The 14,294-nt window shown below is 44.0% G+C and overlaps 1 protein-coding gene across 2 annotated transcripts in view; it reads right to left on the bottom strand.

Moving 5' to 3' along the window:
- The window catches only part of LOC142590663 (uncharacterized), a 110,727-nt gene that overhangs the window by 52,854 nt on the left and 43,579 nt on the right, over positions 1 to 14,294 (bottom strand). Inside the window, exon 1 of one of the 2 annotated variants that reach the window (XM_075703051.1) lies at positions 12,363 to 13,111. The exons of the other annotated variant lie outside the window; for it this stretch is intronic. Coding sequence (XP_075559166.1) covers positions 12,363 to 12,829 — 467 coding nt within the window. The 5' untranslated portion in view covers positions 12,830 to 13,111. Of the gene's footprint in view, positions 1 to 12,362; positions 13,112 to 14,294 lie in introns of those variants that run through there. 2 annotated transcript variants of the gene reach the window in all.

Here is a 14,294-nt window from a genome sequence, read left to right as displayed (position 1 = left end):
CGTGAAAACGAGGAAAATTGTGGACTTGCCGTTCCAAAAACTGAAAGACTTCTTCGGTGCGCCCTCGTTTCTGAGGGCGATCAGGGAGTTTAGGAAACGCGTTTTCCATAGATACAGTTGGGTTTTCGGCCGCGATGCCGACCACCCACCATGGAGCCCAACAGGGGGACGTGACAGAAGTTCCGGCTAGAGAAACCCTGCCAACGCCAGCCGTACATCGCTGCTATATCCAAATACAGCATAACCTACACTACACAAGGCTAGCTACACAAGGTTAACCCTTGCCGCCGGGAAACTAGGAAGTGAGGAGAAGTGATGAGAAGACAGGAAAGATGAAAAAGGCGAGAGAGAAAGACGAAGATTGGAGAGGAGGACAGGAAAAGGCGACTGCCGATTTCCCCCGGGTGGGTCAGTCCGGGGGTGCCGTCTACGTGAAGCAGAGGCCAAAGAGGTGTGTTGCCTCCGCCGGGGGGCCTTAAAGGTCCGAACACCCGGCATCGGCTCAACCTCCAGGATCCCCCTTTCCCCGGACACGGCTAAGCCGCGCACGGCTACACGCGGGAGGGTCCAACCCTCGTGTGCTCGGGTACGCGGTGTCGCAACACACCAAACGCCTGCTGACGCAGACGGCAACTGACTTTTTCAGGTAGGAATGCCACCCTGCACAGCTACAGTGACTTCACCTGAGAAATGGCTACAAAGTCCCCTGTCCCTTCAAGACAGCGGTAGAACATTTAAGAATTTGATCATTCTTGGGCCCTAGGTTTGTTTCCTGAAGAGAAAATACCACTGGTGAGAACTTACTTATGATTTCTTTAATGTAACCTAGACTGTGCATTAGGCCTCTACAATTCCAATGGATGATGAATGCCACTGTAAAGGAATTAAAACCGTTTACTTATGCGCATACGAGCTAAAAAGTGATAGGTGACATGTAATAAAAGTATCACTACTCTAATCAAGGTAGTAAGTGTTCAGGCTACCTGTCCAATTTTTGGTGCAGTTACAAGAAGTTTGTCTTCAGTGCGCTCTAGGGAGCGCTGGTCTTTTGATGTTAGTGACGCAGGGTTTTTGGATCGAGCACCATGGCTTTCTCGGAGACACTGGAGAATCGAGATCTAGGCACGGAGACATGCGTCTCGCACCTCGGATTTCGATTCAGTGTTGGGCCTTGTGACACAGCTGTCTGTAGACCTATGTTGGATGATGATTGAGCAGCACTGGCCGGTGCCACCAAGGGGGCAGATGGAGTTATTACGGGGCCACTGACTTACCCCTGTAAATCCCTGAAACTGACGTGGTGCTGACCCCTGCCGTGCCACACTGGCATGGCTCATGCAAGCTGAGAGAGCTTTTTCCTTGCTTCCTAGAAAGAGAACACTATCACTGTGAGTGCAATTATTTCTTTGTTTCTTCCAGAAAGGACAAGATCGTGAGTAAGCTGCATCTCCTTTGCCATTTGTGCAATGTGGAGCAGAATTGCAGTTGTTTGCAGGGTTATCATTTGGGTTAGACATTGCACGTTTTACCCCTGCATGATTTTGATGCATGCCTGAACCCATGGAGCCTTAAAGCACTAAGGTTTGGCATGTATGGTCTGATGATCTTTACATACCCTAGGAAGAACACTCGTGCCAAAAGTAAGTATAACATGTTTGGTTGAGATTTGTTCACTGTTTCTCCTAATTGTTATTCTCTCCACTTTGATTACATTTTCTTCTTGGAACCCCTTGAGGAGTTGTTTTTCACTCAAGTTTATGAAGTATTGTTCTGAGATCACGTCCCTGCTTGTGCTTAGTGTTCAGTGTGATGAGATTGTGATTCTGATGTCCCCAATGCTGGTGAAATTCGATAGCTTTGCAATCGTTCTTTCAGAGTTCGGAACGAACTGACGGAACGAGTCAATAGACTGACGGAACGACTCAATAGGACACTGGCTGACATGATAAGCATATACATAGATCTAGAGCATAAGAACTGATACGAGGTTTACCTTATGTCACCTTCGCATACAACACGGCTCGTCAAGAGACCACTTGCGAGACACCCTTCAGTCTCGTATATGGCTGTGAGCATAGAGTTTCCAAATAAATACCCTAGAGGGAAATGTGGTGCTAGTGTCTACGGGGGCTTCCCTGAGTATGCCTCAACCTACATGGGAATGATGGGAAGCACAGGCTTCGGATTGACTTCAATCTTTAGATTGGCTTTGTTTGATTAAGGCGCAGTAAACGGAGCTATACTCAAGTATTGCATAAAATTGAATTTTATTTCTGCAGTGTCTTATATAATGCTCAACACATTACATAAACTTTGTATGACTCTGAGACTGAAGCACGGTTTACTATGGTTTACACCAGCACACACCAGGGTGTGCATTCCTGTGCAATTCTGTTCCCGATTTAGCGCCAGAGAATAATGATTTATTTTTACAACAGCAATAACAGCCGTGCATGTACTCATATAAAAATACTCATCAAGTATTTACAGGAATAAAAATTTTGTATTGTGAGAAAGTGCTGCGCCCTTGAGAGGAATGCTACAAGCGTCGTCTGCTACGATGCCTGCTCACTGCGAACGTGAGACTTTTCTCTCAGACAGGCACTTAATTGTGCACTCTCTCGCTCTATCGAAAGGCTGCGTCGGCAGTCACGATTGCTGAACATCTTCAAGTACTTTTAAGCACATCTGCTGCACTGCTAGCAGGGATGCTTGGGGCCTCCTACGAGTATGCTTCATTTTATTTTATGTTGACGTACCGCTTCCAAAGCGTTATGGCGTTGCTTTGCACTTACCCATTTTGCGACACCAGACTACAGCCAGGAAGCAGTGGCCTTTCCTACCACAAGTAAGTTTGTGTTCTCAAAGTCCTAAAACACGCATTTCAATGAGCACATAAATGAGCAATGCATAATGAAGCCCACAATAAAATTTGATTGTCAAGCCACTAGAAGTACAACTGTCTATGTCTTGTATCAGTAGTGCCTTCTTTTTCCTATTCTGAAATTTCATAAAGCACATAACGCTACAGCGCCAACCTAACACACAACAAACCAAGGTCCAAACGGTCAAAACATGTTCTTTCAATGTTTACGGTGGTGTCACTTTCTCGTCAGGGCTTCGACACCGCACCACGACACAAACATTGTTCCAGCCGCTGGCCCAGTGCGCTATCGCCACTTCGAGCAACAGAACAAAGCCAGAGAGCTTTCTGCTGCACTGTCCCACTGCAGGTTATAGCAATTGCGCTTGGAGCGAAACCAAAACTTGTAGACTAGTTCGCCAGCCAAAAGAATGCCAATCCGTAGCCTGTACTTCCTATCAATCCCATGATGGTTGAACAATCGCAGTGCCAGATTTCCCTCTAGTTATACTAATATGAAACTCTATGGCTGTGAGGTTGCGACAAAATTAGACGCACTGCTCCCTCATGAATTTGATGACTATGAGACGGCTACTGAAGAGATCACACAACGAGCAGAGGCAGCTTGCACGTCTGCGAATCCACGAACAACAGGACTGTGATGTCAGCAGCTACAATCTTTGGAACAGACCCGTAACATACAACATTGGCAACAAAGTGTGGGTCTGGACACCTATTTGTCAGCATGAGCTCTCTGAAAAGCTCCTGCGCAAATACTTCGGTCCCTACATAGTTCTCCGACGCATCAGTGACAACTACGAAGTCGTTCCAGACAGCTCTCACTGTTCAAAGCGCCGACGGCATTTACCTGAGGTCGTTCACGTGCTTCATATGAAGCCGTACTATGAAGACTGACAAGACTGCGCCGCTTTTTATCACTGCTTTCCAAGCCTCTATCATCAGGACGATGATCTTTTCTAAAGGGGGAGCAAATGACACAGCTATATTTGGGACAACTATTTTGCCACGGGTATGTGCCAGTGGGAACAAGGTTGAAGTAGTGCAGGTTCTTAGACTAAATGTGGAGACGAAGAAGACGATTTTCTTTGATGACTGATAAAGTGCATTTCTTGGTGGTGGTGCTCCGCATTCTCGCTGATCCCACGTTCTTACAATATGTCAGGGTAAAATTTATCTTGCGTTTCAAGTGTAACAAGGTACTAAAATCAACAAAAAAAAAAGAGCAGGCTGAACACAACAATGCTTGGTTTCAAAACACTTGAGCCTTGAGAATAAGGCATTACTGAGTAAAGCCACAGAGAAAAAAAAAAGCTAGAGATTTGTCTGGGTTTCAGAAGGAAAAATCTTGGCAAGAAAATTGGAGAACTCGAAGGTCATTTACATCACATGTGAGGATGACCACGTGAGGCTAGCGTAGGTACTCCTGAGACTTCAAGTCTGCCTTTCAGCATAACCATGGCATTCCCAACCGCTCCAGCCAAGCAACTACTATGTGATAGGATACAAGTAATTTTGCTGCAATATTCGCAGCATAAGAAAATATTTCAACTTGCTCCTTGCATATTTATCAAAGGATGGGCACAGGTTCGACGTGCTAGCACAACGGAAACTTCATTAAAAAAAAGGAGAGGATGTGGCCATTCCTGGTTATGTAACTCTGTCGCATCCACGTAACTCATGTTCATGTGGTGGTGGTGTGGTAGTTTTTGTGAAGAGCGGCTACACATTCACTGGATTATTATCGCTGCATTGCAGTTTCCCATATATGGAAGCTCTATTTCTCAGATTGTACTGTTTTGGTATAATCGGTGTTGTTTATCAGCGGCTAAATTCTAACATTGCTTTCTTTTTCGATAAAATAGGACAAATTTAATTTAATCTTTCGAGAAAGTACAATGACCCTGTGGCAATAGTTGGAGTTGTGAACATTGACACATACAACACTAGTCGTAATAATTATACACAACTACTTCATTCATCTTTTGCAACCTGATCAACATTCCCATGAGGTTAACTAATACGTCGGCATTGAAAATGAATGCTGGTGTGTACGATGAACAAATACCAGATCACCTTCCTGTTCTTGTCTCTGTTCATGACGTAAGGAAAAAGAGCACGACGTGTTTCACAATGATCCGCAATATCATCATCATCAGCCAGGTTACGCCCACTGCAGGGCAAAGGCCTCTCCCATACTTCTCCAACTACCCCGGTCATGTACTAGTCGTGGCCATGTCGCTCCTGCGAACTTCTTAATCTCATCCGCCCACCCAACCTTCTGCCGCCCCCTGCTACGCTTCCCGTCCCTTGGAATCCAGTCTGTAACCCTTAATGACCATCGGTTATTTTTCCGCCTCATTACATGTCCTGCCCATGCCTCCCCCCCCCCCATTTCTTTTTCTTGACTTCAACAAAGACGTTATTAACTCGAGTTTGTTCCCTCACCCAATCTGCTCTTGACGGTAACCTCCTATATGAACACAACAATCAAACCCCGGCCCTCAGTCCCCAGCAGCTGCGAAGCAACTGACCACGGCGGCGGTCAGACCTGCAATGCAGCAGAGGGTGCTAAGAATCCCTGGCACCGGACAGGCCGCCATTGGAATATGAACATGGAAACGTTTAACGCTAGAACATTATTTAGTGAGGCGAGTCTAGCTGGTGCTATTGGAGGAATTAGAGGGCAATAAATTGGATATAATAGGGCTCAGTGAAGTTAGGAGGCCAAGAGAAGCATATACAGTGCTAAAATGCGGGCACGTCCCGTGCTACCGGGGCTTAGCGGAGAGACGAGAACTAGGAGTCGGATTCCTGATTAATAAGAATATGGCTGATAACATACAGGAATTCTATAGCATTAACGAGAGGGTGGCAGGTCTTGTTGTGAAACTTAATAAGAGGTACAACTTGAAGGTTGTACAGGTGTACGCCCCTACATCCAGTCATGATGACCAGGAAGTCAAAAGCTTCTATGAAGACATGGAATCGGCAATGAGTACAGTGAAAACGAAATACACTACACTGATGGGCGACTTCAATGCCAAGGTAGGCAAGAAGCAGGCTGGAGACAAGGCAGTGGGGGAATATGGCATAGGCACTAGGAATAGCAGGGGAGAGTTATTAGTATAGTTTGCGGAACAGAATAATATGCGGATAATGAATACCTTCTTCTGCAAGCGGGATAGCCGAAAGTGGACGTGGAGGAGCCCGAACGGCAAGACTAGAAATGAAATAGACTTCATACTCTGCGCTAACCCTGGCATCCTACAAGATGTGGACGTGCTCAGCAAGGTGCGCTGCAGTGACCATAGGATGGTAAGAACTCGAATTAGCCTAGACCTGAGGAGGGAACGGAAGAAATTGGTACATAAGAAGCAGTCAATGAGTTAGCAGTAAGAGGGAAAATAGAGAAATTCCAGATCAAGCTACAGAACAGGTATTCGGCTTTAACTCAGGAAGAGGACCTTAGTGTTGAAGCAATGAACAACAATCTTGTGGGCATCATTAAGGAGTGTGTAATAGAGGTCGATGGTAACTCCGTTAGACAGGATACCAGTAAGCTATCGCAGGAGACAAAGATATGATGAAGAAATGCCAATGTATTAAAGCCTCTAACCCTACAGCTAGAATAGAACTGGCAGAACTTTCGAAGTTAATCAACAAGCGCAAGACAGTTGACATAAGGAAGTATAATATGGATAGAATTGAACATGCTCTCAGGAACGGAGGAAGCTTAAAAGCAGTGAAGAAGAAACTAGGAATTGGCAAGAATCAGACGTATGCGTTAAGAGACAAAGCTGGCAATATCATTACTAATATGGATGAGATAGTTCAAGTGGCTGAGGAGTTCTACAGAGATTCATACAGGACCAGTGGCACCCACGATGATAATGGAAGAGGGAATAGTCCAGAGGAATTCGAAATCCCACAGGCAACGCCGGAAGAAGAAAGCTTTGGGAGCTATGCAAAGGGGGAAGGCAGCTGGGGTGGATCAGGTAACAGCAGATTTGTTGAACTATGGTGGGCAGATTGTTCCATAGAAACTGGCCACCCTGTATACGCAATGCCTCATGACCTCGAGCGTACCGGAATCTTGGAAGAACGCTAACATAAGCCTAATCCATAAGAAAGGGGACGCCAAAGACTTGAAAAATTATAGACCGATATGCTTACTGTCCGTTGCCTACAAAGTATTTACTAAGGTAATCGCAAATAGAATCAGGAATACCTTAGATTTCTGTTAACCAAAGGACCAGGCAGTATTCCGTAAAGGCTACTCAACAATAGACCATATTCACACTATCAATCAGGTGATAGAGAAATGTGCGGAATATAACCAACCCTTATATATAGCTTTCATCGATTACGAGAAATCGTTTGATTCTGTCAAAACCTCAGCAGTCATGGAGGCATTACGGAATAGAGTGTAGACGAGTCGTATGCAAAAATACTGCAAGATATCTGTAGCGGCTCCACAGCCACCGTAGTCCTCCATAAAGAAAGCAACAAAATCCCACTAAAGAAAGGTGTCAGGCCGGGAGATGCGATCTCTCCAATGCTATTCACATCGTGTTTACAGGAGGTATTCAGAGACCTGGATTGGGAAGAATTGGGGATATAAGTTAACGGAGAATACCTAAGTAACTTGTGATTCGCTGATGATATATTGCCTTGCTTAGTAACTCAGGGGACCAATTGCAATGCATGCTCACTGACCTGGAGAGGCAAAGCAGAAGGGTGGGTCTAAAAATTAATCTGCAGAAAACTAAAGTAATGTTCAACATTCTTGGAAGAGAACAGCAGTTTACGATAGGTAGCGAGGCACTGGAAGTGGTAAGGGAATACATCTACTTAGGGCAGATAGTGACCGCGGATCCAGATCATGAAACTGAAATAATCAGAAGAATAAGAATGGGCTGGAGTGCGTTTGGCAGGCATTCTCAGATCATGAACAGCAGGTTGCCATTATCCCTTAAACGAAAACTGTATAACAGCTGTGTCTTACCAGTACTCACGTACAGGGCAGAAACCTAGAGGCTTACGAAAAGGGTTCTACTTAAGTTGAGGACGACGCAACGAGCTATGGAAAGAAGAATGATAGGTGTAACATTAAGGGATAAAAAAACAGCAGATCCACAATATAGATTACATCTAACTGCGGAATAACATTTTTGCCATTGAATTTGATAATGCATTCGATAATGACAGCAACACTGAATTTCAGAATGTACTACACATTCTTTCCTGTGCCGTCGATGATAGCCAATCAAATGTATATATACGCTCATACAAGGCTCCTTTGCGTCCCTGGATGATGAAGGAGATCCTTGCATTAATGAAGCAAAAGATTTCTGGTACCACAAGTGGAGGCAACATAAACATAATGGTTACTATTTAGGCCAAGTTAAAATTTTAAGAAATAAGACTATATCCCTCATGAGAGCATGAAAAAGGGAATATTATTCCCATCTTATTGAACAATCTCAAGGTACTCTTTAAAAAACTTGGGAGATTCTAAAGGAAGCTGTTGCCAATCCACCTTCCCAATGCGTGTTACTTGACATTATTGATGCATACACCGTGGATAACCTTATAAATTATTTCATTGAAATAAGTCCAACATTAGCAGAACAGCTCTCTCCTGACAGAAACCAATGTCTTTCACACTCTTCATTGAATATGTTTGCTGTTCACAAGATTACTTTAGAGGAAATTCAATACACTGTTGCTAATATGAGCACCAGTAAAGCTAGTGAGTTAGATGGGGTTACAGCACAGTTCGTGAAAGCTAACATTGACATCGTAGTCTTATGTCGTGTATTTAATCATTCATTGCATACATCAAAGTATCCCACTTGTTTAAAAAAATCTAAGGTCATACCAATATATAAAGACAGCAATCGCTCTGATCTCTCAAGTTACAGACCTATATCTCTTGAGTATTATAAATAATATTTTTGAAAAAATTGCTGCAAAATGTGCACACATCTTCCTAGAAAAATACCATGCAATTTACCCTGAGCAACATGGATTCAGCTCACACCACTCCACTTCAGCAGCTGTGCTAACTTTAGCACAAAAAATTAACACGGCATTATAGAATAACCTAATTGCAGCTGTAGTTTTCCTTGACCAAAAGAAAGCTTTCGAGTCAGTAGACCACGAGATTTTGCAAATTAAATTAAAACACTAAGGTTTCTGCGGCAAAATATTTAACTTATTTTCTAGTTACTAAGCAAATGCCAACAAATAGTCATAATGCGCAATCTTTCCTCTTCCCTACTAAACATAAAAACAGGGATGCCGCAGGGATCCATTCTCGGGCCCTTACTGTTTTCGGCGTACATGAATGATCTGTCAAATAAATTCCACAGAGATGCTAATGTACACTGACAATACGGTGATCATAGTTACTGCTAATAATTTTAGAACATAGAATGAATGCAGAACAAAAATACATTTGCAAGTGGTTTTCAGAGAACAAATCAACAAAAACTAGACACACAATTTTCCACTACCGTTACACACCTTTAAACACTGAATCTTTTTGCCTAACAATAAACAACTGTCTGCTTCAGCAGACGTCAGATTTCAAATATTTGGGTGTATTTTTCGGCAGCTACCTTAACTGGCAGTGATATCACCTCAGTATGCACTAAATTAGGGCCTGGGAGCAATATGCTGCTAATGGCTAGGATTTTTTTTAATGGCAACATTGTTTAAGTTTATTATATTTCACTTTTTTTTTCATTGTCACCTGTTATATTGCGTCGATTCGTGGGAATGGACAGTGTGCCGATATTTCATGAAATAGAAATCTTGTCTTTGACATGTTGCAACAAAATAGAGCTGGCATTAAGTATAAACCCCATGCAAACGATCTTGTGTGCGACAGCGACAAGCAATGCGATGGACATGGCTGTCATATTCAGTCGTCACCTACAAGTCGTACCCCATGCAAGTGACAATTTGGAGCGACGTCTCCCCGGTATTGCCGGTATGAGGGCAGCGACATACGCGCCAAAAGTTGCGCGACACATGCTTTATTTATGTAAGTTGATGTATTTTACTGTAAACAGCAGCATAATATATTTCTGAGGGTCTTGCAATAGGTCTTTATCCTTGCACATATAAAAATTCAATCATTCGCTCCTTCCATACGACAATCAGTAGTACTTGAGTGATATTTATTTACTTACTTCACATACTGTCAATCCCTCATGGGATTATAACAGGAAGGGCAAGTACATATGGTAGTATTTGTGAAGAAAGAATATAAACACATTATATAATCACGAGTGCGTTATTGCAAAGGTTTTGGCTTTGCTAAACAAAAGAATTAAGTACTTCATCACAAATGCAACATTAGGGTACAATATACTATAACGAAGGATCTGAGAAAAGAAGAAACCAAATAAGAAAAAAAAAAACACCTAAGAACACATGATATAAAACACCTGATGAACATGATAAACAGGATGCAGTCATGTGTATAATGCATTATACAAAAAGAACACTTGTAAATTAAAGTGTTAGGCTATGAAGATTGGTAACAAACCGGAGTATGTAAATCAGAGCTGTAAGGCGAGGAGATGTTATTCCACTGAATTAGCAAATGTATCTAATGAGGACCTGGTACTAATGGATTCACTCTGTTTATTCCATTCTCTTATCGGTAAAGGAAAGAATGAATTCTTAAAGCAATCGGTATGAAAAGACTACTCATTGAGTGCTTGTGTTTTGTTGCACTAGCCGTGTTTCATTTCTGGAGATATATCTAGAGGTATCAATATTAAGCTTGTTGTGTAGGAGCTGGTACATAAGTTTAGAATGGGCTAGTACAGCTCAGTTTTGTACTGTTAAGATTCCGGCTTTGTTAAGTAGTTCGGTGGGCGAGTCTGTTAGTTTATGTTATTGTATATATTCTGTAGGGCTTTCCTTTGTACACCTTCTAGTTTAATTAGTTTTTTAGTGTATGGGAACCAGATAACATTTGCGTACTCAAGGATTGACCTGACGAAAGTTTTGTAAGCCAAAAGTTTTGTATCGGGTGGTGCTAGTCGGAGGTGTCTTCCAAGAAAGAAAAGGCGTTTCATTGCAGTTGCTGTAACATTGTTTATATGGGAGTTCCATCTGAAGTCATGTGTTAATGGTAATCCGAGGTACTTCTGTTCATGAACTCGTATTAGTGGCACGGCGTTAACGGTATACCTAAAGCTCGAGTTACTTATTTTCTGGTGATTGAAAGAACAGCAGATTTATTAGTATTACTGGTCATCTGCCAGTGGGCACACCAGTTTGACACAGCTTTCAAGTCGTTTAATGTTATGTGGTCATTAAGTGAGTTAATATTTCGATAAAGAACGCAGTCTGCAAATAGCCTGTTTCCTGTGATTTTTGTGGGTAGGTCAAAAAAACCACTAGCTTTTGGCTATGGGTCTAACCAGTTTTGCCTATTTTTATACATTGTAATCTAAAATGTGTAATAAAAGGAAGAAAGAAAAGCTAGTCTCGTCCAGTTTTGCAATTTTTTTTTTCATATGTTACGGGAGAGAGAACCTACATGATATATATATTTAAACGCAAAGCAGAGCCAGACAAGTGTTGATTCGTTCTGGCGGTAAGGCCGGTTTATTCCTTTGCAGTGTAGGTATCACACTCCTACACCGCAAAATATAATCAAGTGAATTCCAACGGGTAAAATATGCACAAGCACAAAGGCACTCAGTTGTGACAACTATTACAACAGTGCACACTAAAAAACACGGACGAAGAATAGAAAAACACGAGTGCTGACCCATGACTCATGTTTCTCTATTCTTTGTGTTTTCTAGTGCGCACTGTTTGTAATTGTGATGAAGATGTACCTACTCGCCGAGCTAGCTATCAAACTCAGTTGTGAAACAAACAACGCACTCTGCATGGTAGGTGTGCTCAGACGTCATCGATGCGTACAGACAACATGACGCAAATTTTCAACTAAAATCGAACAGCAATACCACATGCTGCAGCTAACAGCAATCCTCACCCTGAGCTACATTCCCAAGCAACCGCGATATGAGATGTCGTCGGGTGAAAATATTAAAGCTGTTTAAGAAGCACTTGCCTTTAATTTTTCCGATAAAACACAGCGTAATTTAAGCTGCTTACAAATGAGACGAAAACATCGTACTCGTAAAATTAACAACAGTTCTGCATAAAGCAACAGTTCAAGAACCCACGCATAAAACAGATCTAAGCACATGAACTTGTGAAAGCTGGTGCGACGACTTCATAGGCCGCATAAAACGTTCAAAATAAACCCTTCCAAGTCCCAGCAACTTTCACACACAACACGATGCACTCGTACAGGCGTGCATCCTAGCTAAAGCAACACGGTGAAGAAGCGGCAAGTGGTATACAGAACCTAAGTGAAATGCCTTTAAACTGCATGCTTGCACCGCGGAAAATTCAAGCAAAATTCATCTTCGTCACTTACCAGTGTAAGAAACGGCTTTCGTTCCATGAAGTGAACTCGTATTTCGTGAGAGCATACGTTCTCGTATTTCTGCCGTCACTGTTTAATTTCCGCTTGAAGATATTGGTCGCAAATTCGTGGTGTCGGGCATTTTGTTGAGCTCGACGCTTACGACTTTCGCGGTTCGAAATTCGGGCCGCCTTCAAACGCTGTTCTCGTTGTTCCGCCGACTCCGCGTTGACTTGCGCACGGTACTGGGCAGGGCGGGAAGCTCGCCTCGTCGCTAGTCGGGCTGCATGCTCTTCGGGGGTCTCCTGGGCACGTCTAACCCGAATGTATTGTCGAGCACGTTCAGCCCATGCTTGGCGTTTAGCGATCACTTCGGGATCGGTAGACTCACGTTGTTCTAGACGGCGCTTACGTTGCGCCTCGGTCCTTCTAGCACGCCGTTCGGCTGCAAGATCACGAGAAGGGCCTGCTCCATACATACTACTTCACAGCGATGGAGCAGGGACAGTTATCCGCAAGCGTCGATACGATACGTGCCCCTCCGAGCGCCCAGTTGTCTGGCTGGGCACTCGCGCGCTATACTTGTGACGATGACGTCATTCGCAGCGTTTGTTGGCTGTTTCCCCTGTTTCTGATACTTCTGCAGATATGCTTATTAAGGCCATCCATCATCGGCCGTGATAGAGTGAGAAGCTGGCTGCACCGTAGAAAACAAACAAGAGCGAACGCTCCCAGACATAGCCCAAATAACCCAAAGGCCAAATCGACTGTAGCGCACCAAGCGGTCAGGTGAACAACTCAACCACATTTCCGTTTTGGTTTTGGACGCGCGCAATTTGAACGCTGGCTAGTACGTGGTACCCCGACTGCGCTGATCGGCGCGGCACGTTTTTGCTTCTACTTCTGAACCGCGCGCTGTCTTGGGGCAAAATTGTGCATTTTATTTAGTAAAATAAATATCATTGCGAGGTACCTTTAAAAGCCTTGATCAAAAGTGTAGTAGGAGTTCATCAAAGTAGGAGTTCTCGTGCGACATTCCGCCGGACGGCTTCAAGCGAAAAAAGTGAATTACAAGCTTGTGTCTGGTGTTTAAAGGGGCCCTGAACCACTTTTTATCGAAGTTGAGAAAGCCATTTGAAGTGAAAATAGGCTCTTTCAGAAATACTTTGCCACAAAAAGTACTTCAATGCGTTCAGCAGAAGCGGAGTTATTTGCAATCAAACACGGCCTCCGCTGTCCTCCCGTTCCTTCTCCGACGTCTTGCACTGCGAAGGCTACGGCGGCATGCACACAACGCTCGGCCTTCTAAATGTCACCGTGGCCCGCTGCTCAAATTTGCTTTTGGATGTTAACGCAGACGCCACGGCTTCCGCCTTGGGTGCCTACGACGAACTAAACAAGCCAAACGCAGTCGACCTCAGCGAGCCGCAGTGCGCTTAGTCAGTGGACTCGTGGCGGCACCTCACTTCGACCGCGGTACAAATGGATAACACAGACAGACACAGACATCTGGCGCACATCGACCGCAAAGAAAAACAGTCTTATCGTGCAATGCGAAACAAACTGGAACCTGGCAGTGAACCATAACTACAGGGGACACAGACCGAGCGCACTACTCTTCCAAGCTCGCAGAGGATCTCTGGCCACTCAACAACGACATTAACTGTTCGACTCAGTTTAAATTTGACTCAGACAAATCTTTATTATTTTTGTTTGGGATAGCGGCCGAGGTCGGCTTTGCTCGAGTGAGTTGGCGGACTTGCTCGTTGAGCCTGAGGACGTAGGCCTAGCGATGAGACCGAAGAAAGGGAAGGCTGCGGGGGACGGGGAGCAAGTGCAGTGCGACGAGTGCCTGCGCTGGTGCTTCCTCGACGAGACCAGTTTCCAGAGTTTAGCAGACGCGGAGGGGTCTAGCTTTACGTGCAGGCTGTGCGAGGGTGTCAG

Source organism: Dermacentor variabilis, chromosome 8, assembly GCF_050947875.1.
Source record: "Dermacentor variabilis isolate Ectoservices chromosome 8, ASM5094787v1, whole genome shotgun sequence".
Lineage (NCBI taxonomy): Eukaryota > Metazoa > Arthropoda > Arachnida > Ixodida > Ixodidae > Dermacentor > Dermacentor variabilis.
Note: the sequence above shows the minus strand (reverse complement) of the source record. Positions and strands in the feature narration are given on the sequence as shown.